At 51.5% G+C, this 25,614-nt stretch overlaps 7 protein-coding genes across 7 annotated transcripts; 3 read left to right on the top strand and 4 right to left on the bottom strand.

Annotated features, from left to right (window-relative positions):
- Nucleotides 1–4,882: 4,882 nt before the first annotated feature.
- Nucleotides 4,883–6,769, bottom strand: INS49_003963 (uncharacterized protein; the record flags this gene model as incomplete). Its single annotated transcript, XM_043164753.1, has 4 exons — nucleotides 4,883–5,581; nucleotides 5,633–5,693; nucleotides 6,120–6,433; nucleotides 6,485–6,769. 4 exons carry the CDS (start codon nucleotides 6,767–6,769, stop codon nucleotides 4,883–4,885), a joined length of 1,359 nt encoding a protein of 452 aa, XP_043018403.1.
- Nucleotides 6,770–9,089: 2,320 nt separating this feature from the next.
- On the top strand, nucleotides 9,090–9,485 carry INS49_003962 (uncharacterized protein; the record flags this gene model as incomplete). Its single annotated transcript, XM_043164752.1, has 2 exons — nucleotides 9,090–9,311; nucleotides 9,363–9,485. The coding sequence occupies 2 exons, from the start codon at nucleotides 9,090–9,092 to the stop codon at nucleotides 9,483–9,485; spliced, it is 345 nt and encodes a 114-aa protein (XP_043018402.1).
- Nucleotides 9,486–10,720: 1,235 nt separating this feature from the next.
- INS49_003961 (uncharacterized protein) lies at nucleotides 10,721–11,351 on the bottom strand (the record flags this gene model as incomplete). The annotated part of the gene is made up of 2 exons (XM_043164751.1): nucleotides 10,721–10,849; nucleotides 10,908–11,351. 2 exons carry the CDS (start codon nucleotides 11,349–11,351, stop codon nucleotides 10,721–10,723), a joined length of 573 nt encoding a protein of 190 aa, XP_043018401.1.
- A 1,972-nt stretch (nucleotides 11,352–13,323) lies between these two features.
- On the top strand, nucleotides 13,324–14,337 carry INS49_003960 (uncharacterized protein; the record flags this gene model as incomplete). The annotated part of the gene is made up of 1 exon (XM_043164750.1): nucleotides 13,324–14,337. One exon carries the CDS (start codon nucleotides 13,324–13,326, stop codon nucleotides 14,335–14,337), a length of 1,014 nt encoding a protein of 337 aa, XP_043018400.1.
- A 1,808-nt stretch (nucleotides 14,338–16,145) lies between these two features.
- On the bottom strand, nucleotides 16,146–18,625 carry INS49_003959 (uncharacterized protein; the record flags this gene model as incomplete). Its single annotated transcript, XM_043164749.1, has 4 exons — nucleotides 16,146–16,177; nucleotides 16,853–17,700; nucleotides 17,756–18,227; nucleotides 18,286–18,625. The coding sequence occupies 4 exons, from the start codon at nucleotides 18,623–18,625 to the stop codon at nucleotides 16,146–16,148; spliced, it is 1,692 nt and encodes a 563-aa protein (XP_043018399.1).
- Nucleotides 18,626–18,882: 257 nt separating this feature from the next.
- INS49_003958 (uncharacterized protein) lies at nucleotides 18,883–20,583 on the bottom strand (the record flags this gene model as incomplete). Its single annotated transcript, XM_043164748.1, has 1 exon — nucleotides 18,883–20,583. The coding sequence occupies one exon, from the start codon at nucleotides 20,581–20,583 to the stop codon at nucleotides 18,883–18,885; it is 1,701 nt and encodes a 566-aa protein (XP_043018398.1).
- A 3,849-nt stretch (nucleotides 20,584–24,432) lies between these two features.
- On the top strand, nucleotides 24,433–25,578 carry INS49_003957 (uncharacterized protein; the record flags this gene model as incomplete). The annotated part of the gene is made up of 2 exons (XM_043164747.1): nucleotides 24,433–24,671; nucleotides 24,852–25,578. 2 exons carry the CDS (start codon nucleotides 24,433–24,435, stop codon nucleotides 25,576–25,578), a joined length of 966 nt encoding a protein of 321 aa, XP_043018397.1.
- Between the last annotated feature and the right edge of the window lie 36 nt (nucleotides 25,579–25,614).

The following is a 25,614-nucleotide window of genomic DNA, read 5'->3' as shown; positions in this document are numbered from 1 at the left end:
CAGTCGACCACCTCGACCAGTCGACCACCTCGACCAGTCGACCACCTCGACCAGTCGACCACCTCGACCAGTCGACCACCTCGACCAGTCGACCACCTCGACCAGTCGACCACCTCGACCGGTCTACACACACCTCGACCAGTCTGCACACACCTCGACCAGTCGACCACCTCGACCAGTCGACCACCTCGACCAGTCGACCACCTCGACCAGTCGACCACCTCGACCAGTCGACCACCTCGACCAGTCGACCACCTCGACCAGTCAACCAGTATGAATTTCCCAAATATTCTTTGCTACGTTCCATATAAACTGCATAACCAAGACCCACAAATATTTATCTATCTGCTGGATGAAAGCAGCGGCAAGATTCACCAGCAAACCCTGGTTTCTCTTGATACAACCGTTGGTGGTTGGGCTACACTACCATTGCAGCGTGCCATATTGAATATTCCGGAGAAGCGCTTACTCCAAGGCAAGCTGGCAGAACTGGATGGCATCTTCCTCAAAGGCCTCCGACGCAAAGACAAAAATGTCGTGAATGCCATCCTGTGCTTTACACGCGGCACGAGGATGCCTGTGATCGACAAAAATGATCCCAGATGGGTGACAACGGAGGAAAAAGCCTGCCTGAACTGCCAAGAACTAGGCAATCCTTTTGATGGTTGTGTCGTGCTCCGCGGCCATCCAGGATTCAACAATACGTGCTCGAATTGTCTCCTTCAGGACTTGCGAGACACCTGTGACCACAGACTGTCATGCACGACGGAAGGCCATGAACCTTATGTCCCTCCTCTGAAAAGTCTATTGATACAAGCTCAAGGCTGTGGCACAGTACAGAGTCCCATCGATCTAACCGAAGAAAGTTACACCCCACCACTGACAAGGAGCAAGCGGGCTGGTAAAATCTGAGTATGAGGTCATTCTTGCTTACGTGCTATTTTCCAGCAATTCGAGGTCGATCGGTCTCTCCGCTGTGCCCTGTAACGCCAAGATCGCTCTTCGTTCCCTTGAACCCTGTGGTCGAGGAGTGGGTCTCTGTTCTCTCCGTCCTGGTCTCCTCGGCCCCGGCCGCCTCGACCTCTGCTCCGGCCCCCTTGATCTGTGCCCTCTCTGCTGTCCCTCCGCCCTCTGCCCTCTCTGCTCCGTCTGCCCTCTCTGCTCCGTCTGCCCTCTCTGCTGTCCCTCCGCCATCTGCTCTCTCTGTCCCCTTCGCCTTAGTTTCCTGGATGAAGCTCGCGTTTGGTCTCCGCCACTCTGTGTCAATTGCTGTCGTGGGACGTAGTCGTAATCTGGCTCTACATTATATCGTGTTGCGAGCTCACAGTCCCGTCGTTGAGAGAAAACACAGTTCGCGCAACGATTGTTGTACTCATTCCGAAGTGCAACACACTTGTCGAAAACACCACCGCCTCCCTTACAATGACTGCACGGCTCAGACGATTCAGACCCGCGGCTTTGGCATAGCAGAGCTTGCGTAGCCACCCTCTCCGCCCTCTCCCACGACTCAATGAATGGCTTCATGATGGGCCAACGGCCAACCACTGGGCGCTTGGCGGGTAACCAGTACAGTCTCCGGTCGCTTCGGGCGTGGATATGAGATGGAACACAATCATTGGTAGTAGAGGTGATATCGACTGCTACAGTCATTTGCAGACTGCCGTTGGGCTGCCTAATGAATCGGGTAAGTATCTTTGTCCAGTCGCGGGTTGTTTCAAAATCTTTCTATATTTTCATTAGTTAAACTCGGGGGAAATGGATTCATATGACCAACAAACAAGCGAATCTGAGAATCCATAATGTAGTTTTAGAGATCTGATGATATCGATGGTGTGATCCAGGATGCGGCAACGCGGGTGAGGCTTGTGTGTGAGCAAATGGCCAGAACGTGAGACTGTGTGAGTAGCAGGCACATCTGGGCATGTCAGGCGACGACGGCACGGGGATTTATATGTTGTCACATCGTTGCGATTGTCGCCGCCGTGTCGGCTGGCATCGGCGCCTCGGCATTTGCCTGGATCGTACGTCCCCTCGTCGTCGGGAGGCCTCTACGGACCAGTCCATGGAAATGAACGGAACTCCGTCAACCTACTTGCAGGTTGGATCCACAGATGATGGATGGGCATGAAAAACAAAATGACTAATGTGTTCCATGATAACCGGTTTTCTGCGTTATGTATCGTCACATTGCCCCTGAAAGCCAACAGAGGACAATCAGCCCCTGACCCTATCTGCTTGTTGGCCGGGCATGTCTGTGCCAGCTCAATCTCAACCCACCCACGCAAGAGACCCATGAAATCGAGTGCACCAAGGAACGACTCTATATGAGTGACATGAAGTGGGTTCAGCCAACAATCAATGTGGAGGGAGCCCCATGAGGGAGTATGGGGGGTTACTCGGTGAAAGACACCAGTACCGCCGTCTCATGATTCCAAGGCGGTCATGCGGCCGGCGTTCGTGGGTGCGGAAGTTGACCGACATTTATCTCCGGGATCGCTTCAGAATAGGCCAAGAAGATGAAGCGTATGTTTGTGGGTGAGCTGTGCGGTGAGCACTCATGATGGTTCTGGGAGTAGGCCCGTTCTTCCAAGGGTTGGGTTCGCGTGGAGCACACAAGATCATAGCCCTCAGGCCTTGGTCGCAATTCGCAGGGGAGTCCATGGGCTCCCCAAGACGCAATAAGACTGGATTTCCTCCGTGGATCCAAATCAACCAGAGGTCAAGCCTAGGGCCAATTGCGTGGGTTAGGCCAACACTATCTGCACAGGGAGGACTTGACTCCCGGATGGTATCATGCTTGCGGAATCCAGGCTACTGCCCTCCGCCTACGGCCAAACTGCGAAATCCCGCCACTAGTATGTTTTACGAATGAACTTGCAGATCGCTCGTCGGTGGCAGACCTCTACACTGAGTTGACTGCAGTTTGGTCGTTTCTTGACGAGGGTGTAGATGGGACTTGATCTATTCATACTCGCTGCAACACGTTGCTAATAGTCCACTATGAGAGCAGCGTCCTGGAAGGGATGCTCTGGAACCTCTAAACGGATGTCACCCCCTTGACGTAAGACGTTTGCCAGGCTTCCACCCAATACACGAGCCGCGGTGTCTAGATGACATCGTTCAAGGCTGACTGGCTCCTGGGGTCCCCAATAGATCCCGATCCCGTCCCTGTATATACACCGGCGTCCCGCCATTGCGAAGATACTGACCTGGAACAGATCCCGCGCCAAGCATTCCAAGTATTCAGCTCGGATTCTAAACAAGATCCTCCTCTCTCCACTAAAAAAGATTCCATGGCCACTTCGATACTTTGTCGTGATATTGAGGCGCTCCGAGATATGCTGGCGAATCCATGCCATACGTGCGGCTGCGGGGTGGACAGACTCGAGATCCTGCAGGCCCGGACTGGCTCCCTCAGTTGATATAGTCCTCGAGTCTGTCTTCCTCAGGGTGGGGTTCAAAAAGGGGGTCGACTCGGTCTGCTGGCTCGGGGGATCGTTTGGGGGATCGCTTGTTACAGTGGTGACGCCAGAACTTGCTTCTTCTGCTTCGCTAGATGTGACAGAAGTGTCTGCTCTTATTAGTTTTGGTTTGTTGTTCCTCGATCCTGCAGGTGTGTCTGCTGTTTGTTCAGCTTCAGGCCGTATCGGAAGGACTCAGTTGCTTACCTTCCCATTGACGGTCGATACCTTTATCCGACAGACCCTTCGCGGTAGATGAGGCTATTTTCATCCTGTCAGCCGCCCGCATGTTGCTCAGGGCTTTGAAGACAGGACCGATTCTCCTGTTGGCATGCCTCTTTGCTAGAATGAGCAGTGCAAAAGCCGTTGAACTGCCATGCCTAAGGAAAAGTCGGTCCACTTCCACCCTACTCTTCATTGCTGTCAACTCTTCGAGCGAGTAGAGGTGATGGTAGCGCTTGAATACATCTATCAATAAACCTAACAGCTTTATCTCAAGCTTGAAAGACTTGGGCTCCATTGTAGAGGGTAAGAAAACCGTTTGCTCAGCCTGCTGCTGATCAAGAGAATCTTGGGGTTGGGAAAGGCTTATGTGTTCTTGACAGACCAGAAATCAGATGACTCAATGACAGGTACTCGGCACCTTCTCGGGTATTCCACATGATCCACCCCTGGATGAATTCACCAACAAGCAGCTGGGGCATCCTCCGAGTTTGCCGGATGCAGGCCTTGTCGCACCCAACAGATCAGGTGCGACGTCGGACACCCCACAAGTACTCACGACCAGTGCTGGTTCTTGAGAACACAGTGTTTCCCCAGTCCACCGCAGCTAAACTTAGACCAGCTGGATCTATTCCTTCAAAGAGTAAATCTATTATTAATTCTTGCCTCTCCTCGTGCGAAGGCTGGGATCCTACGGCCCCACCATCATCTTTGTTGATTTTTAGAGCCAACTTGACCTCCTTGGAAGGAACCTCTTTCAGCTGAATTCGCTGTGCTCTATTCTCTCTCCTGTTTGGTTTTGTTCGACACTGCCTACTGTCCCTTCTACCCATTTCATATGACATATAAGCTCCCTTAGCTCGACTGGTTGCAAAAGAGCCAGAGGGAATAAGGAAGCAGTAGTTTGCTTATCATGCTGAATAAATGGCCTAGAGAATGCGATGTGTGCGTGTTTCTTCCAGTCCAAGTCTTGGCTTTCTGCAGTAATATACCACTTTGTGTAAATTCACTGCACAGGTTTTCGTGACTGTGTAGGGTCTAAGCTGAGAATGTAATATTTTCTCGTATTAAATACAAATTGCAAACTTGTGTTAGATGTTCATACATACGCACTCCATGGTGCCCCCTTTTGCCCTCACTAACATTCCCTCCCCAGCAACCCTCCCCCCTTCCACCTTAAGACGACATTTCTCTTCAAACTACGAAAGTTCAAAAAGACTGACTCTTTGCAGAATATGCTCAGTTTGAACCTCCTCGTGCATCTCGAACTCCCTAATAAGAAAACTCAGAAGGAACGCGATCGCAGACACACAAGTGAAGAAAAGGTAAAGACCACTCAGGCCGTACACATATGCATCGAGAACCTGATCCTTGAGACCGCTGTGGGCAGGGAGCTTTGCCAATTCCACCAGGAATGCCTCGCTGTGCAGTGCGATATCAGTGCTGAGGCCCTGCGATCTAAGCTTGATGCTCATGATGTTCTGGAAGATGGTTCCACCTATCCCCACGCCAAGGGTCACCCCGAACTGTCGCAAAAAGGCATACATTGCAGCGGCATGGCCCTCCCTACCACTCATGCACATGGCTTGGGTAGCAAAGTTCTGGGCGTTCAGCACAGCGCCATGACCGAAGCCCAAAGCGATGAGAATGAAGACCCACGCGGCAATAGGCGTCGCACGGTCGAAGATCATGGTGAGGCCGGATGACGCCGTGACAAGGACCCAGCCAAGCCAGATCGGCCAGCGGTAGCGACCTGTCTTTGTGACGACTGCACCAGTTGCAATCGAGCTCGGGACTAATGTGATCATCACAGGTAGGATAGCTACACCCGTGATGACACCTCCATAACCCTTGACGGACTGGAAGTAGAATGGTATGTAGTAGAGTTGCCCATATATCTAGAGGAGCGAGTCAGCATTTGTCACTCCCAGAGAACTTGGTGAACATACCACTAAACCTTGGATCAGACCACAAGTATACGTGGCGATAGAACTGACGTTCAAGAACAGACTCTGACGAAGAAATGGCCGTTTGGCATACTTCGCTTCATAGAAGAAGGTCCCAGCCAATCCAAGGGCTCCAAGACAGAGGGGAACAAGCGTCTGGGGGCTCGTCCAACTGAATTGGCTTCCACCCCATGACACAGCCACGAGAAATGATGTCGCGGACGAAATGAAGAGAGCGCCACCTGGCCAGTCTACTCTCTGCATCTTTTGTGAGGCAGTCGCCGGAGGAGCCCTGAACTTGAGCAGCCATAAGACCAGGGCAGTTCCCACGAAGCAGAACGGGAACATGATGTAGAAAACCCATCTCCAGCTCGTATTCTGAGCAATCAATCCGCCGGCAACGGGACCGAGGCAATTGCCTAAAGCCCATGCTCCAAGCCTTATAGATGTCAGTCAAGTGGTCTCCGAAAGAGCAAGCCTGTTTACCTACACTGAACCATACCACTTGGGACGCCAACGAAGAGGCACCATGTCGGTGAAGATGATCAAGCTGAGGACCAGAATTCCGCCACCACCTATGCCCTGCAAGCTCCTGCCAGCAAGCAAGACGGCGATGGATCTTGCGAGGCAGCACAATAATGTACCACCCGTGAAGAAGGCAAGCGATGCCAGCAGCACAACTGGTCGCCCAAAGATGTTGCTGAGCTCAGCAGTGAAGGGCATGGTCACGGCGTTTGACAGAAGGTAGGAAGTGCCTATCCAGAATGCGGTGGTCGTGTCTAGACCTAGATCAAGCACAATTGCCTAGACAGATCATCAGTATAAAAGTGGTAACGCTGAGGGCCGTGAACTTACATTCAATGAAGTCACAATTATACAAGCATCCAAGGCCACCATGAAAGATATTATGGAGAGGGCGAACATGATGAGCATCTGGTGCTTGTTAGGGCTCCAGTGCGATGTGGTTTTCTGCTTCACAGCACCATTCGTGAAGCGGATGAGGCCGCCGATATCCTGGCAGACCTCACTAGACACGCCGTGAGTCTTGTCAACTGGGCCATCTCCCTGCGAGGAAACATTATCCTCAGGGGTTTGGGTTTCCAGAGATCCAGTACTGGACTGAAGGTAGTGATGGGCCATAACGGACAAGTTGGGGTGTTCAATGAGGATGTTAGGTGCTACAGATCTGCTCGCAGGTGGAATAAAGTATATCGGGCCACAACCAGCTCATGGATGTGTATTTATCTTGTATGAAACGTTCAAATTGGGATCGTACTCAAGCGCCGCTGCCGGAGATCCCGTCACACTTTGCATCAACCAACACAATGATCACGATCCTACGGCCTTAGTTCGGTTGCATATCTACCCTGGGCCCACAACACCCAGTGTGGACCATGAGGGATTAAATTTGGCTTCTGTTGGTTCTCTACCTTTCCAGGGCCAAGGCTGAGAAGATGGGGCAGAGGTGAGGCCAACAACCTGTAACCGGAGGGAGGAAAAGGGAGGGGGCGCAAGATCGTTGGTCTAATCTCGGTCCTTGATTCTAAATCCAGCTATGGGTCACACCTCGACAAGAGCAGCACAGAAGGTCATACTTGTCCACCAAGTCGCAAATTTGACCCCATCGCTCAAGATTTTCCAAGCGCAACCTAGCGTTTTCAGCCAGAATTAGATTCAGGTCGTCAACCATCCTGTTCCGAGCAGAAACAACTCCCCTCCCCTCTCTCAGCTCCTGTAACTCAGTGGCCATGGATTTGTAGGCATGTGCAAGAGAGAGGTGTTTCTCCGACAGAGAGTCAAGTTTCTTTAACAGGGTGTCAATGAGAGGGTTCCCGGTGCACCATATTGCCAAATCATGCTTGAGAGAGTCGATGTCCCGCTATCAACGGTCAGCGTGTGGGTTGGACGTGTTTCATGCTGACCTACCAGTATGTGAATAGATGAAGGGTCTAAGAGGCTGGCACCTAGTTGTTCATCCGGTGAATGCCGTTGAGGATGCCATCGGCTCGAGACGGCAAGTTCCTGCATGCGATGCAGAAACTTGCGTCCTGGGGATTTCGTGTGATCTTTTTCCGACATTGGAAAAGCAGGAAGGAGGCTCTGTTTCCCGAGGCGTTCTTGTTGGGAACTGGTGCACAGTCACGAACAGACCTAGGGTGGTATTTTATTTTGGATGCCTGAACACACAAGAGAACCAACACGCAACACTCTGGCCAATCAGAACCTATACCATTCCCTCGGGACGAGGTCAAGGAGTCATGCATAGGTAGGTGGCCGGCATGACGAATTCCACCCTCCCCGGGGGGACGAAAACGATAGTTATGCCATAGGCAGTTAGCGGACCCACCTTTAAATCTTGGCCTCCTCAACTCCAACATCACTTTAGAAAACGCATCTCGCTCATTTTAAGGAACACAAAGAGTACCGGGTTGGGCCTTAAATAGTGCTTGGGCAAGGCCTACCGGCCACTCGCTACGCTCAACCCTTCGCCCCAGCCGGCCCTTTCTTAATTTAATTTCCAGCCTGGGAGAGTGAATTCAATTCGACTGAGATGTCAAGTTTTTAGGTGGAGCCGCTTTTCCGTTTTCGGCATAACTATCGTTTTCGTCGGCCCAGGGAGGGTGGAATTCGTCGTCCCGGTAGGTGGCTTTTGATGTGGAGTATACTAGCAGTGCCCAAAACAAAAGGAAGATTCCCGTTGGACCGCTTGTTGGCTCAATAGTGTGCTGCATGGACTTGACTCGCGCCGTCCCCACATGTTCACAAGCCTACGTATACCCACACTACGCGGCTCTGCGCGATTCTGTTCCGCCAACCGGGGTGTCATGCAATCTCACTCATCCGCTTCTCGCCACGGTGACAAGAGGCTGGGCTGGGATGGCTGGGAACGGCGTGCTCCAGGCCGAATGGAGCCCCGCGGAGTCTGGGGAGTGGATCCGGGGGCCAACCGACTCATTGCCGTTCCATCCGCATCACAGCCAAGGGGATGGGCATTGTGATCGACCTGCGAGTGTTCCCGGGAGGCTCTTGCTCCCTCGAAAAGAGCACTTGAGGTCTCTGTGCTTGGCTGCCGAATCAAGAAGGGGGGCGTGGAAAGCTCTGCAGAGGTCTCCCAGCTTACAGCGTCCTTCCTCTCACGAATCTTACTGGATGTGACTTTGTGTTGAATCGGCTAATTACTGGCAGTGGTAACCCCAGAGCAAAGCATTGGTGTGCTTGTGAGTTGTAAGTTGGTGCAATCCTATTCTTGTAGCTGGGGAGTGCCCATCCCAAGCTGCACCGACACTGGCGTTCTCAAATAGAATCCCTGGAGCTATTTATATCGCGGATTCTTCTTGTTACTGGAGACCGTTATCTCCCATGATAAAAGGAGACAGAGTCACAGCCTTTATGTGCTACTTCATTTAGATTGATTCTCTCAACCCAAACCAACAGAAGCCTAGCCAATCTCCCAGCCATCATGTCCACAGGATTACATACGCTTCCTCCACTCCGCCCGTCTCATGAATCCTATCGCACTGAAGATGCAGCAGCATTTTTCAGAGAGACCGCAGCTCAGTGGTACAGAGCCTACCTCAATGAGGTTCATCATCGCCCTATTGAGACTGGACGCGTGATTCAAGATTTGAACGTTCGACTGAATCGGCTGGAAAACATTCTCTTCTGTATCCTGAAGGAGATAGTAAGAATCATTTGGATCTATTATTATGCAAAGATTACTAACGAGATATAGGGGCACCTGCGCGGCACAACGGAAACGGATGTCAGGCCGGGGCCCAGTGAGCAGGAGGAGGAGTATGACCCTGATAACTGTACTGTATTTGAAGATATAGATGAGGAGGTCTTGTCAGATTGAGATGGGTCCGGTGGTGCTGGCCGGCCTGAAATTATCTACCGCCTTATTTAAGGAATTAAAATGCTTGTTCTTCGCCACATTTTCCGCAACCATTTACCTGTGAACTGGAATATATAGGTATCGTGTGATTTCCAAGAGAATCTTGTGCCACGAAACATGTCCCATTTCCAACTTCCATGCTCCTTACAATTCTATACCAACACCATGTCATCCAGTAGTGTGCCACCAGCCAAGGCCATTTGTGCCACCGAGGCGACCATTCTGCAGCTCGCTTATTATTGGCGTCAGCGTCATGGCCCAAGTGAAAATCCATTCGAGACTGCTATCCAGTCCATGCTCAAGTCTGGGAACGTTATTACTAGTGACACCATTCCACCGTATCATAGCAACTTTGGGGTAGCGCATGCTATTACTGACTTCTTGGGCCGTGATATTCATTCCTTCAATCAAGTTAGACGTCAGCTACAGGCCATGATAGAAATATGGGATTTTATTACGGAACAGAAAAAGTCATATGATGGCCTGAAATGGCTGCCGATGTTAGGTAATTGGCAGCTGATGGAAGATTTCCTCCTGTGCGGTCGGGTGATTTCAACAAGAGCAAGCATAATCCCGGAACCAGAGGTCTTGTCGACTATTGATCTCGACGACAAAGAATTGGTTCCCTCGCTTAGACGACCTTTCCTACCCAAATCGGCAACGTCGATGGATTTGATGGATATTGACTCCGTCGTGGATCACGATCCTGGATTAGTGACTCACCAGGTACAAACCACACAAAAAGTGGGAGGTGTCCAAGGCAGTGTAGGATCCCGCGGAAACCGCAAGCGGAAATTCAGCGAAGTGGAGCTGGGCGACTGCCCTGAGCGCCCTGAACGCAGGGTGACAGGGCGAAAGCAGGCAAAGGCACGGGGCGAGGTCGGAGAAACGTCGTGATTAGCCCTGGGCCCCACTGGCAGTGTTTTGCAGTCTCGTTTTGAATGTCAACATAGTAACTTCTGATTTGTTCCTTCCAACACGCTCATGCATGTGTGTAGCATAAGAGAGTCCATGTACTCAAGCAGGTTGAGCCTTCAGGTCCTGCAGTCACTAGAGACCACGAGAAGAGCGCGCTCATCAAAATTGAGACCAGAGGCTTGAATTGGATGAGATTCTCCAAATGCTTGAACATTTGCTGATACAAGGGATATATTACAAAAGACCTTCAACCCAATGAGACATCTCCTTCAAGCCTATTATTTCCAGTCAATAGTGATAGGAATCTCCCCTGTCGCGGATAGACCCCCAGCATTCCTGTATGTGCATTCCTCCACGGCTACTTCGCTGTATTCGGAATTTGCGGGAGTGATTCCTCTGAATGGTGCCTGTCTTATCGTTAGATCATGTTCAACGAACGCTCTTGGAAACCAACGGGGCCTTTACAATGCGGTCGATGGTGCCATTAAGCCTGACGTTCTCATGGAGAACCTCACGAGCCGCCTTGTCGACAGCGGATAGCTGTACTTGCACATGGTGGAGGTCAGATTGAGCTTCAGCGTGTGCATCCTGCCATGTCTTGCAGTCGGCCTGAGACTCCCTCAGCATGGACTTGGTTGATTGATGAAGTACAATCTCCCGATGAAGAAGTCTTTCCAGGTCGACAGCGGACAGCTGTACTTGCACATTGTGGAGGTCAGATTGAGCGTCAGCGTATACATGCTGCCACGTCTTGCAGTAGGCCTGAGATTCCCTCAGCATGGACTGGGTTGATTGATGAAGTACAATCTCCCGAAAAAGGAGTCTTTCCAGGACGTTGATCCGGGTGGCAATGAGTGTCTCAGGCACGGTTGTTGGATAAGGGGAAGACGCGGCAGAAGAAGCGGACATTGTAGATAAAGTAATGGCAGATTGTGGAAGACTGAAAGACAGAGAGGGCTGGATGCGCCAGATCTAGAGAAGGGTCCTTTGAAGATGATGCTGGATGCTGGGGCGAGCTGCAAGTAGATGAGCTGCGGTCGCACATATTTATCACAAAATGCAACCCATATCTCTGCAATACGGAGTCATGGCCGAAGAGTCCCGATATGCTCAACCAACGCCCGAGGCCTGTCCCGGCGTATCGGCGCAGAGCCCGCAGAGCCCGCAGAGCCCGCAACGCCCGCCCGCGGAGCCGCGGTTGGTAAGAGGCGCAACTGACGATGCAGGGTATATTTCTGGTGATGGGGTGGAGCGGATCCTAATCTAATAAACGCCCCAACTCATGCGTCTCAGTCCACCAACCTGCATGGCAAAGAAGACCCGTGATTCACAATCTCCCAAAAACAAAGCAAGCGTGCAACAGGAAATGGCCTAGTTCAACGCGATGCAGAACGCATCACACTTCTAGGGTAGCCGTTGACCCACGACACTGACTCGTGACCGAGACACACTCCAACGACCAACGAAATGGTATCGTGATCACCAGTGTTGCAAAGGCCTCACCAACACTACGCGCTCTAATTTTATCAGCTGCAAGAGGAACAACCAATGTTGTGGACCCGTCATGCAGTGCTACCCTTTGCATGGGCAGAAATAAACCATGTACGTTCATCACAGCTAACAATACGAGGGCTTGGACAAACCACCGCAATCCTATGAACACAAGCACACAAGATGCTGGTAGGTTCTAAGAAGAAGACCTAGCATAAAGTGCATAAAATTGTGTGATTGCAGTCATGATCCTGGACACAGACCTGAACCCACTACCCATGGTCATGTTGGCGTTGGGGTGCTGAGGCGCAGAAGAGCCCTCGAACCTGCCCAGGTGGGCATCATCCTCCACTCATTCCTCCAAGTCTTTCATCAAGTCGATCAAGATTTTCTGACAAGGTTTCAAAGCCGCCCCAGGCCGACTCCCAATTATAGCATCAACAGCGTGATCCATCCCGGGCGCGCCGGTGGTCTGTACTCGTTGGCTGCATTGTCCAAGTTGCGGGCTCCGTATCTGATCCCTCGCGGAACTCTCGGTGGCCATCGTCAAGTTCGCTGCTGTATCTTGCCGTGTTGGCCCAGCCGATGATGCCAGATGCAGATTCCTCAATTGCCTTTTCAAGTCGTTGTCAAGGACGACACAGCATTGTAAATCTAGGAACCCTTCTTAAATCCCGCACACTGTTCGTCAAGCTCGGTTCCTAGAGCGTAAGCCCTTCAAAGTCCTGTGGAAGCGCTCACGCGGGCATCTGGCCTATCACTGGCAGGGCCTACCGTAGTATCACACAAGTTCCCGGTCACTGGGTAATTCCAGGTCTTCAATACTTCATGGACGTTCCTTGGATATAGTCGCCGTCGCTGTCTCTGTACCAGGAGAAGAGTCCTTCGAAAGTTTTGAGACCTTGCGGTTCTGCAATACGTCAGCGTCACCGTATCTAGGCATGAATCAAAGCACTTCACAAACCGCTCTTCCAGATCAAGACCGCGGCTGGGTATGCCCTGGGCCCCAGAACCACCAGTTGCCCGGTGTTGGCTCAAAAAGCCTTCCCTCCAGCGTCCCCGCCTGCTGTCTTCGCCTCGATGTGAATAAGACTGCACCACAGACAAGCCTCTCCATCTCAAGGCACCAGCCGGGGACACCCAAGCCGTTCGACGCAGGAGGCAGCCCATCCGCGCTCGGTCTTGAGAAACATCATGAGTTGCTTCCTCCGACGCAGATCCGAAGTCATGTGGAAATCAAGGACAGCAGGCTGTGCCACCCGTCTGACCCACCGCAGTGACGCTGAGGCTGAATATTTAAGGGGCATGACGGCCTCTCGGATCTCTGTTTGAGCATCTTCCCTTTTTCATTTCTCTCCACCGGATCTCAGAAAGCCGCAGAGCCACAGCTATGGGCATACTCTACGCTTCAACCTTCACAGAAGCGCCTCTCTATGATGCGGATGCTGTCAGTATCATGGACAGTTCCCAGCCAGCCACGACTCCCTCAATCATCCACGTGGACAACGTGGATGGTGATGACCATCCTCCTTGCCGCTCAAGCGACGCAGAATTCGACCTGGCGTCAGTTGAATATGGCCTCTGGCTGCCGGACCGACACGACCGCTTCTTGTCAGAGGTGATCGCTATGAGTCACGATGAGCTCCTGGCTCTCGCTTTAGCGGAGATGACCCCTGAGAAGGGCACGGAGGCGAATCCAATTGACCTCACCGAAGACATTGCGAAGCTCATACCAGACGGTCTGGGAAGCCTCTCGTGCGCCACGCTTGATAGCGGCAACTCTTGTCACTGCTCAAACCTCCCCACCACGGCTGGAAAACAGCAGGCCCAACTATACCGACCGCCGTCGACCGACTCACTATTTTCGCCACCGAGCCTGCGAGCCTCGCCTGGTTCTCCAATCCCACAGGGGAAAAAACGCAAGGCTTGCTCAGTCAATTTTTCCAGGACGTCAAAACGCGCCAAGGCAAAACAGTCGAGCGCCATGCGGCCACACGCTGCGTCTGCTCGCCCATCAGCTCGTTATTTGCACGAAGAGAAGGTGTTCTTGCGATTGGAGAAGATTTTCGTGACTTTCGGAACGCAAAGAGACGAGTGTCACTGGAAGAAGAGGCTGGCGTCATGGTCATCGGGTTCTGATAACTTTGCGGACATCCGTTGGATGTTCGAGGAACACAGCGACGCTGTGTCGGTTCAAGTTCGACCCGATGGTGTCGGGCACCTGGTGGAATTGGCATGGGAAGGCGAGGGCCAATGTTTTATCGGCAAAACTTTGGACGAAAAGTGGATCGAGGTATCAAGTGAAGTGATGTTGGCTATGCACGACAACCCTCTTGACGGCCAGTTTGTGGGGAGCCGTTGGGATTGGAGGCGGTCTGGGAAGTGTGCTCGAAATGGAGATTAGCAGGGGCAGTCATGTTTCAAGCCTGATCAATCATGACTCTCAGACATTGTGGGTGGATTGGTAGTTGGGAAAGACTATGGTACAGTGAAGTGGTACTTTGGACTCCAGGAAGTGAGGAGGGGGAGGAGGAGGTGGGTTCTTGTGCATTTTATTCCTTGAATTAGCATAGCAATGCCAACAAGAGGTGTGTCATTCCTTATTTCTTAATTCTGGTGTGGCAATGGGCCGGTTTTTGTGGCCTTATTCAGTGCCCTATAATAAGCACACTTCTCCCTTAATACTCTTCTTCACATTCCATATTCATTAATGTGTTTATCTTTGATGAATTGGAAAAAGAAAGACGAAATATATAGAAGGGCATCAAACGTGCCAAAACTAAACCTAAAATGGATTCTCCTACTCCTACGGTTGTTGCAAGCCCGACTGAATCATGGTCCTCAGGCTGCAGCACTAGCTCAACTTTGATCTCCAATCAAGACAGGCGAACGGAGCATTTCTTGCTTGCAGAAGCTATTCTCAATGACGACCTCTCCCAGGTGCAGTTCCTAATTGCTGCAGGGGCGTCAGTAAGGAGGGAGAACATATGGGTCCTCTACGATGCATGCCTATTGGGAACTCGCATGCTTGGATTACTCCTTCCAAGCCACATATTAGAGTTTGGCCGCCCTCTAAGTGAGTACGGCGGAGACTCCATTTTCCATTTCGTCCTGCGCACTCCAGCTCGACGTTTTAGCGGGGGGAAAATAAATGTCGTGCAGGCACTGCTCCGCAATGGGGTCAATCCGCTTGTTCCTGATCGTCTTGGAGACACTGCGTTACACTATCTAGCCGGCTGCGACGAAGAAGAATCTTATGTCTTGTTGGAATTTTTACTGGAAGACAGTATCGCGGCAGAACAATACGAGTACATTTGCCGAATGGGGTTGAACCAACAGAACTATTTTGGAGACACCCCACTGATTGTGGCAGCGTTGTACAATCAGCCTCGCTCGGTCAATGTACTATTAACACACGGTGCTGATCAAGAGATTAAGGGGGAATTTGATATGACGGCATTGGATTTTGCAACCATCAGAGGATACACAGATATAGCTGAGCTCCTCTTACAGTGGGGAAGTTAGTAAGAGCAATTAAATCATAGAAAATGTAAATAAGTCTTATTATCAGTTATAACATTTATTTTTACTATTTATAAACATATTATTATGTAATTAAAATAATAATATTATTAAATCTAGCTGTTGCAGCTAACTTTCTAAATGCGGGATACAACATAAGCAATTCACAGTTCATGAATCAATCCAGCTACTGGCCCCTAATGTACTCTGCGCTCAGGGCAAGTACTGAGTTGGGGTTTCAAGTACCTTAATGTTTATGTCCAGACCCCGTCGATGCACAGCCATCAGTGCAACCAGACTTGCAGCTCTGAGTAGCCCGGGTCCAACGTCTTAAAGTCATACACATGGACCCACCTAGTCATCATATTCAATGCCAGCCGCAACTCTGATACGGCCTCAATGGCCCGTTTGCTAAAGAGCAGGGCTCAACGCAAAAACGGGCCGATAAGGTCAACAATGCAATCATCCGGCGAAGGCACTACTGGATCGAGTACTGCCAGCAAGCCCACGTCGAAGCCAGCAAAGCCCAACTCCGCCAACACATTTGCGAAACGCCAGTACCATGAGCCCGGTATGGGTCCCAAACGATGGAGGGATGATACTAATGGCATTAATCTTAAAAGAGATCCCGGCCATAAGCAAGGTTCCCACCATAAAGACCTTAAGTGCTGCTCGATTTGTGGAAGCTGCCTAAACAATAAGCCATTCCACCAGTGCCTTAGCTGCCAGCAAGATTCTCAGTACTGCATGATGTGCTCTGCTACCGCATCGTCTCAGCACCCAGGACACCGCTTCAAATTAGTGATACCCTGGCGTAACCAATCCACCCCTAATCTGCGTATGCCCAGTAATCAATCGCACGGGTGGCAGACGTGCATATGCAGCTAGACCGCAAACAATGAAATCATCCTGGTAGACAGACAATGTGTGACCACTCCAACCCCAATGTGGCCGGAGCACGGATGCAAGGCTTGACGAGCCTGATGTGGGGTGTGGGTGGGACGAAACTGCAGTTCGCGTTGGTTCCAAGTGACGGAAGAACTCAACAGTGCTTGCTCAGCTGCGGCATCCGGCATGGAAATGTTGATTCAATGAGACTGACGATCATGCAAGCCTCTGCCTCTTCGTCCCTGGGGCGCCGTCTACATACGCCTCATTATGCTCCCCGGCAATATCCAAGCCTTCATTAGCTTCCGTGGATGGGACTGCCGGGCCTGCATCAACATCCGTTGATACACATCTTCTTTTCTTGAGAGAACGGCCACGATCTTGTTCTCTGTCATGCCCATGGACGGTCTGGAGCAGCCAGCCTTGCCGTACCATGTCCTCGGCCCTGGCTGGGTCTTTGATCACAACAGCGCCGAGGCGCCAGTATGTGCGCCTATCTGTAGGCTCACATTGTGCGTCGGGGTCGTCATTCCCACTCTGCTCCCCCTCGTCACTACTTTCTTCCTCGTCGTCGCTCAAATCGATAGGCTGAAGAAGCCATCCCTGTTTTGTCAGCGCCTCGGCCTGGGCCCCGTTGTTGATGACCTCGGTCCCACACCACCACAGCTGCTGTTCCCCCGCACGCTGCCTACGCCTTCGGCTGAGTGCACGCCGTACTATCTTTGACGACACGTCCTCTTCACTCATTAGCTCGAGAAGCCAGCCCTTCCGCATCAGAGCCTCTGCGTCGGCCGCGTTGTCGATCACCTCGTTCCCCAGCCACCACAATGCACACTTTTCCGGGCCTGGTTCACTAGACGGGGGGGAAGGCGGGTGTTCGCGAGCATTTTCTGTCTTGTATGTAGGGTGATAAGATTCTGGTTCTAGGTCGCAGATCGGGCTCAGGGTCTGCAGATCGGACTGTAGGTTCCGCTCCTCAGGGCTTGCTGGCCGGGGCGGGCGCTGCGGGTTTGAGAATGGAGCTGGCGCTTGCGGGGTTGTTTGCTGTAGGTTCTGTCCGCTGTCGATGCTGCCGCCGAGAGGTATGCGTGGCACAGGTGTCAAGACCAGCGTCTTCGGGTCAGGTTCCTGAACTAGCCAACACGACCGCATATTTTCCAGGCAACACATGTCCCAGTGATGCCGCAAGGCCTTCGAGTCGATATTTGCCGGTAGATGTGCCAGCTGGCCGTGATACTGGGTCAGAATATCGTAGTCGGCGAAGGCTCGTATGCGCCGTGTTTCGGGGTGAATGGAGATGATTCGATCGTCAAAGCACTTGTGAAGGTGGCTGAGCATAGGCAACCCGTTCGAGAATCTTTTATACGTCAGCGGCGCGTTGGGTACTTGATGATATAAAGCATAGCACTTACGTCCACGTCCGCTGCCACACTTGCTTCATTTCTATGGGATTATTGATATCTGCCACCCTCATCTCATCGTCAAAAGGGTAAGTATGCCAGTGGAGATGCGGAACCACATGAGCGGCCTCGACACCTGGGCCGGCTACGCCGCCGGGTAGCCAAGACTTACCCATCCCACTAAAGGCACATATATACCCATTCGCGAGGACGTTTGACCGGAATGCATTGATACGGGGACGCGCTTCTTCGAAAGAGATGATAGACGCCGGTACCTCATCGTCTGCGGTAGTCGCCCTCCCAGGCGACGCACTGGTCGTATTCGATATCGAGGCAGTTGCAGAGGAGCTATTGCGTCGCTTTGTGCCAGCGATCTTTCGCAGCGGGACAGTCGGGATTCGAGGGTCTGTAAACTTTTTGCCGATGTCGAGGTACCGTGGGTCGTAACGTTGTCTGGGTAGATCGGCGCGGCGAATGCACGAGTCTGAAGCCTGTCATGTCAGTCTTGCGAAGCGCGAAGGAGGTGGGAGATGATGCCCTACCTCCGAGGGAATGTGTGCTTTCCCCGGCACACTGGGTGTGCTGGTGGAAGACGAAGTCGTACTGTTGCGCGTCCTTCGATCTTGGGGTTGGGAATAGAGTCTGGTCTTGCTGATCTAGGACGAGCAGTACTTGGTTGGGGCCAGTAGCCGCGTCGCGCAGGAGCAGCGCCGGCTGCCACGATTCGGCATCGGGGCGATTGAAGACGAGACAGAGGTGAATCTCCCGCGCGACGTCGGCAATGTGTAGCATGTCATTGCGCTGATAAATTCCGGCGACAGCATCCGTACCAACCATGAACCGCACGTTCCAACTCTGCATGCGCTGGTCTTTGGTCAGCATCGTGGGTGTGCTTGGAGATCACGAACGCAGTGCACTGGAGGAAGCCCAGTGGACTGGTCGCAGGCCTAGGCGGGATCTGAGCCTTGTCACTGTGGCATGGTGCCCCGTCATGATTACATAAGCACCAGAACGGGCTGGATAAAATCTACACTCTGTAACTCCGGAAACACTTGTTGAAAGTCAATGAGTGGTGCGTTTGATACTGGAGTATCTGATACATTGTCAAGGGCCAATTTAGCAATAGTAAGCTGGCCTGCTCAACTAGTTGCGACCGCTTGAACACTGTCGGCGACGCAGTCGCCGCCTTTGTCCCCGACGCCAGCCCTGGTCTCTGACGAAAAGTCCTGACAATATTTCTGTAGACCAGCCTCGAGACTATCTCCAAGATTTTCAAGGCTCAGCATGTGTAGCAAGCCTGCTGGGCCAAGGCTGACAAGCCCCGAGTAGAGTTTCAGCGCACGACTCTCACACCTCAGTCTGCCCAAGTTTTCTCGGTGTCTGATGGACGCCTGAACTGCATTCTCGCGTGATGTCTGCAGGCTTGATATTGTGCTCTGCTGAAATCGGTCTCGCAGGTATGTCAACTCCCGCACCCTGGAAGCAGCGGTTGCCTCATTTCGGGCCGCCACCGCCGCTGCCTCCTCTCGTGTCTTCAGAATTGCTTCTTCATGCTCGTCGTCGGAACTCAGCAGGGCTCGAAGTGATGTGACAGTCTCCTGGGCCTTCAGACTAACCTTTTTTGCGGACAATAACTGAGCTTCTGCGCTCCGAACTCTTGAATCAAGACTGCCTGCGGTAGCCTCAAGATCGTCTAGTTGGCGCGTTTCATCGATTACCTGCTCGTTGGCTGACTTGAGCGCTGCAGCCTCTGATGCTCTCAAAGATCGCACCTCTATGGCAACGGACGCAGTGACACTTTGTAGTTCGGCAAGTACTTCCAGTATCGGCGCCTCAAGCTGTTGAATTCTTGTGTCCGGCCCCACAGCAGCAATCTTCTGTAGGACCTGAATGCCGCTACTATCATCTTCCGGAGCACCGACCTCAGCTAGAGAGCGCTGACGCTTGGCCGGCCGTCTTCCATCCTCAACTCGGGAGCTCGTGGTATCTTTTGATGCAAGTTGGTGATGATCCTGTTGAGGTGCTGCAGGGCGGCCTCTCTTTCGCAGTGTACCGGTCAAAGGCCGTGGGTCTTCATCTTGTGTGTCGCTCCCGCAGCCATCATCACTTAATAGTATGGGAGAAGGTCTGAATACTCTTCGGGATCGAGTGGAAGGTGGTCGATTGTTGTTCGAGGAAAACGGATGATTGCCCACTCCACCGCTTCGAGATGACTGCAGGTCTGAGTTTGAGGAGTTTTTAGGGGTAGTAGGAATGTCGAGGGACCGAGCAGTCTTGGGGTTGATCGCTTTCTGCCTTTGGGGACCTCGGTCTGTAGTACTATCTTCTGGCCATACTGAACTATCGGTATTATCAGGATCATGAATCACATCCGTGCTTTGGGGAAATCGAAGGGGGATGTCTGGCTTATGTCGCCAGTCCCTGGTTTCAGGCAGTAGTTCCGCGGATTCAGGAGATCGAGGGGCGATGGCTGGGGCGATGGCTTTCTCACGCCGAGCCAGGAGCTCAGACGGTGGGTATGCCAACGAGAAGGCTTCTTTGGCATGAACAACGTCAACTGCTTGAAGGTGAACAGCTGAGCGCTTAGGCCGCTCCTTGTGACGCGATCTGCGGTTCAACATGTGGCTAGTGAGGGAATCTCGGAGTTGTATTATATCAATGCTATCATCGACAACAGGAGAGCGAAGCACAGCAAGAGCAGAGAGTGCCTCAAGTAGTTGGAAACTCCATGGTGGTGGGTTATACCTCTCCTCCATAATCTCCCATGGCCAGCAATTTGTTTGTCTTCGAATTCTCTCAGCAGCTTTCAGCTTCCGCTTGTCCCTGAGTGTGGAAATCATGTCGTGCTATCACCGGTACGCGTGGTTGTTGCGGGACAATCGAGGGAGGGGGATGAGTGGATCAAAGAAAAACAGAACCACTCTTGGACACATCCGCACTCAAGGCCAATAACAGCAGGACCCGGCGCGCCGCCAAGATCAACCTGCAGATCCATCAGCCCAGAATAATAAGTATAAACACACCCCCAGCCGTCATGCCATTAAGTCTGCTTGATATCAGCGGGGTTTCCTGCAGGCACGGGGCTGGCTAGTAGACAAAAGATCTCATTTCAGAGCAGACAACGCTTATTAGCTTGACATTATCACCTACCATGTCGAGACCGCACGAAATGGCTTCTAAATCTAATGACCTGGTCACAGCGTAAGTTACACCACGTGTCTAGCAGTACTAACAGGGAGCCTGGCAGCACCCTCGCTATAAATCTAGGAAACAAGGCCTCCAAGCTATGTCTGTCCTGGCATGACGAAGATGGCAGAGTGCGACTACATCGCATCCCCTTCTCAGGCCCCCTGGGCCATCCAAATAGACCGGAACCCCACATTCAATCCGCATTTGATTTCTCTGCGTATGCTGGCTTGGATGAGCATGGCGAAATCGTGGTGGGCGGGGCCGCCCTGGACCTGGACAGCGGCTTTCCCATTAAGACTGCCGTGCTATACCGTGCGGTTGGCAGGAAGAGCGCTATAGCAAAGGCACCTGGCAGCTCAGATCTCCTTGCTGTGATCCACGCCGGCATTATAACAAAAGCAGGCATAGACAGCATTCTACGTTAGCACCTGGAGTTTCTCCGTTCTGCAGCCCTTAAGTCTGCAGCAGATCACGGTGTGATGATTACCAGGATAGGTTTATCATATACATGCTATATCTGTCCTCGTAAAGAGCACAACTATTTTAACCTGGTTATGGACTACTATCTTCAAATTATACGGTCCGTATTTGGGGGAAACCTGCAATACGAGCTGTGTAGTGAAGGGCAAGGCACTGGTTGCTATATTTGTCTGCCCTGTATTAATCCTCTGCTTAGCTTAAGACGAAGGTTGATTCGAGATTTGTTCCCTGATGTGGTATTTGCCAGGTCCGTGGTCTTGGTTGCAACTTTTATATGAGGAACTTTGCTAATACCCTCCAGAACATCTAGATGCTCTGGGTAGCTCTTAATGCTGCCGGAAACATAGAGAAGAGCAATTCAATTACCATACCGAGGCTGCATACAGGTCAGTCTTCCAAGATACATATCTTACTCCAAACATCTATTTATAGCTAATATGATTTTCATATCTATAGGTGCGCAGGGTGGCAGCGACTCGGTGAACAGTGCGATCAAGATAATTGTTAGGAGAAAGCTCCGCGCTATCGACCAGGATTAGCTCCGTCCTGGCGATATTGCTGCTTATGTGCAGGACTTTGAGCGACAGAAATACCGTCTGAATTATGTTGATGGGACAGATGACCAGCTTAACATCATGCTGCAGACCAAGGAGCCATCACGCACACCCCCCATACCTATAAGCGTTGCTGAAGTCAAGCGGTGTTTCCAGGAATCTTTCGGTGTATGGCAAAGGATTATCCGAATCACAAACGAGTGTGTACTTGAGCTCGGTGGTGACTTAATAGTCCTCTATTGTGGAGGCAGTCCCTGCAACCCTGGGAATCGAAGCATTATCAACACCGACATGACTAGGCTTCAATCTAGAGCACAGGCAAAAGGACGGACGATGCGTTGGAAATTCCTAGCAGAAGTAGAACTACACTGCTGGTAAGGACTATGTTGCTTCGACCAGAGTATCGAACAGAGTCAACTAGTGCTATGCTCACATTAATCAGGTCAACCGCCCAGTTAGCAGGCACTGCACTTGCTATTGAGAGCATGCCTTATCCTTTGGAGATCCTGGATGGGTTAGGCATAGGCCTATAGCAACAGGGAACCGCGAATGGCCGCCACCGGTCGTTGCTCGGGGAGGGTATAGCTGAGATTATGGTCTTCAAGGTAAGTAATTACAATGGATGATTCATAATGGTAATGAACAAGGCAGACTCAATCAGCAGACTTGACTGATTGCATTTAATTCACTCAGGGATGCCAGCGGCCCCAGCCAAGTACTATATAAGATTCCAAAGAATACGGATGCACGCCGAAGACTTCGCTTCACACTTGTCTGCGACCCGAGGTATTATAATCAAATCACTAGGCAAGCGAACCATACTGGACCTATGATCTGGGGTGGACTGTCTGTGCGGACCAGCTGCCAAGTGGTAATGTGCGCTTCAGCATAGGCAGCCAGTTTATCAACCATCTTACAACCAGCACAGTAAATGCTAAGGATGCAACCACGCAAGAATTAAATTTAGTAGTAAGCTATTGCAAAGTTATAACCAGGGGAGAAGAAGTCTGGAGAATACAGGACCCTCTTAACAAGAAATGGCATCTTATACTCAGGACAGATCCAGCAAGCAAATACCTCATCATATATAAGGCCCGACAGCTGCCTTTCTAGTATAGCAGCTGTGCTAAGGAGATTCATGGGATCGCTCGGGTGTGTGAGGACTGCGAAGAGTATAGCGTCTGCCGTATATGTTTCATGAGGGACAGCCACCAACTGAGTGGTCATGTGATCCGCAGCGTGGTAGTAGATATCTAGTGCCGAGTCTGACGGAATCAAAAAAGCAGTACTTATGGATGAGGGATAGTACTGCTAACTAGGGAGCAGTATATGCAGGGATGGTGGCTTAGCAGCTTGTCAGTGTAGTTTAAAAAATGGGAAGTGCCAGGGTAGGTTACCCTTTTAAGTAATCACAGCAGCTGGAATATACTTTTATTAACTTTTTATATTTAGTTTTTAAATATTATAAATATTAATGGAATTATTAACATAACATTTAAATTTAATAATTAACTTAATATTAATAAAATGATTTTAAATACTTTCAATAATTATATACTTAAAGCACTGTCACGGCAGGGTAGTTACTTGATAAGGCAATTAAGCTCGCTTAGGTGTGGGGCTCAGTGCTTGGCACTTATGTGGCTGCATTGTACAGCTATGTACTTCTCCGCATCTTGACAGTGCGAGAGACTGGTTTCCCGCAGCATGATGAGACTTCTGAACACTGGTTTCCAATTCCCCACAAACTATTACCCGTTTGCGTAGAGTGAGCCGGCAAGTCCTCATCTCCTACTAAACACCATTGTAGAAATCATCAATATGTCAGATACAATCTTCGTCGAGAGCCGAAGCTACGATCCTTCATCATATGCTCAGCACCTTCGTTCTCGTCAGCGATACCGACGAACACGTAAACCTGCTACAACAGCTGCAACAACATCTCGAGCGGCATCACTCCAAGCAGCGTCACCTCGAGCCACAGACGCGACACCAACGCCTACACCGGACATTTCGTTGTCCTCAAGCCAACCACGAACCCAAGAAACGACACATGAATCGCAGCTACAAACGCCCGCATCACCAGCTTCTATTGAACAACATGCGCGACCCCAAGAACAGCCCGCGACGGCGACGGCAGGCAGACCGGCATCGAGACTGGAGCCTATAAAAGCAAACTCCGCGCGTATCCGCAACCCAGGTGCCGGTACAATACGAAGATCACCAGATCACTCGTCTCAGTACGCAACCCGACACCCATCTCGACAACCGATACGAGAGCCTTCGCCTTTGAGACAAGAGCAGACACCAGCATCCTCTTCTATCTACAACGTCCCCCAGGACACTCGGACTGTACCGACGTGCGAACCAGATCACCCAGTTCCTAGCTGCGAGATAAGCTGTACACCTCGAAAACTGGGGGATGGCGACCAGAGCAAAACAAATAACAGGAGACGACGTGAAGCGATGCGCGATCGGGGCACCTCCGGCAGCGGAAAGAAGTGTGGCTTTTGCGCCAAGGAAATATCCGCTCAACATCAGTGTCGCAGCTGTGACTTCAGCCTCTGCTCGCACTGCCTCGTCAATGCTTCGATCGTCCACCCCGGCCACACCTTTGATGACTTTGCGGTCATGGTCCAAGCATCATCTGCCCTCTGCGATGCCTGCAATTCGGAGCTGGGAGACGAGCGATACGAGTGCCGATTGTGTCCTGATACATATCTCTGCCCGCTGTGCCGGTACATCCACCCTGCACATCACACTTTAACCAAGGTGTCGGCCCAGAGAACGTTTATGTGTGATACGTGTACTCAAGACCTTCCAGGTGTGCGATTCGAGTGTCAGGACTGTCCCGATACCAATTTCTGCACAACCTGCCGGTACAGCCACCCTGCTCAACACGCCTTGATTAGGAGACCCGAGCTTGCATACGAGAACGGCCGCATCATCCAGGAGATCCTTGAGGGCAGCGAGATTGATGATAGTGATGCCAACGACTGTCATGAAGGAGGTCTAGTATCTTATGATGCTGCAGCCGTACTCCAGGACCGTCCGGTGCCCACGGATGCTGATCTAGTGCCGCGACGGCAACAGCAAAGACAAGAGCAAGGCATTCGCCCTCAGGTCAAAATCACGCTCGCCATAGAAGGCCAAGTCAAAGCCGAGGAGATCGCGAAAGGGCTTATGCAGACTGCACAGCAACTATTACGCCACAAGCAGGGCCAGGGCACGATCGAGGGTACTTGGACAAATGCCGTCTCCGGGCGGGCTCTGGACTGGAGGGATGGGCCGAGTAGAGATGGCATAGGGGCTGGGGAAAGGAGTGGCGACGGCGATCATGCCAGCAACGTCGAGTCTTCAAATCCGCTGAATGACTTCGAGCTTCCTGATGCCAGCTCTAGTGACGAGTCAGAGCTGTCCATTGAGCCAACACCCGTCTCATCACGCCGTCGCTGGCTCCCAGATGACAGGAAGCAGTTGCGGAAGATGAAAAAGCAAGGCTGGAGTAACACCCGGATCGCCGGAGCGCTGGGTCGGAGCCCAGGTGCCATCTCGCAACAATGGAACAAAGAGAAGGAGCGCCGGGCAGTAAGGGACATTATCTCGTTATGATTAATTACTTGAGATTGAAGTATCAAGTAATTGATC

This window comes from Diaporthe citri (assembly GCF_014595645.1).
Source record: "Diaporthe citri strain NFHF-8-4 chromosome Unknown scaffold_11, whole genome shotgun sequence".
Classification (NCBI taxonomy): Eukaryota; Fungi; Ascomycota; class Sordariomycetes; order Diaporthales; family Diaporthaceae; genus Diaporthe; species Diaporthe citri.
This window is presented reverse-complemented; position numbering and strand designations above follow the sequence as displayed.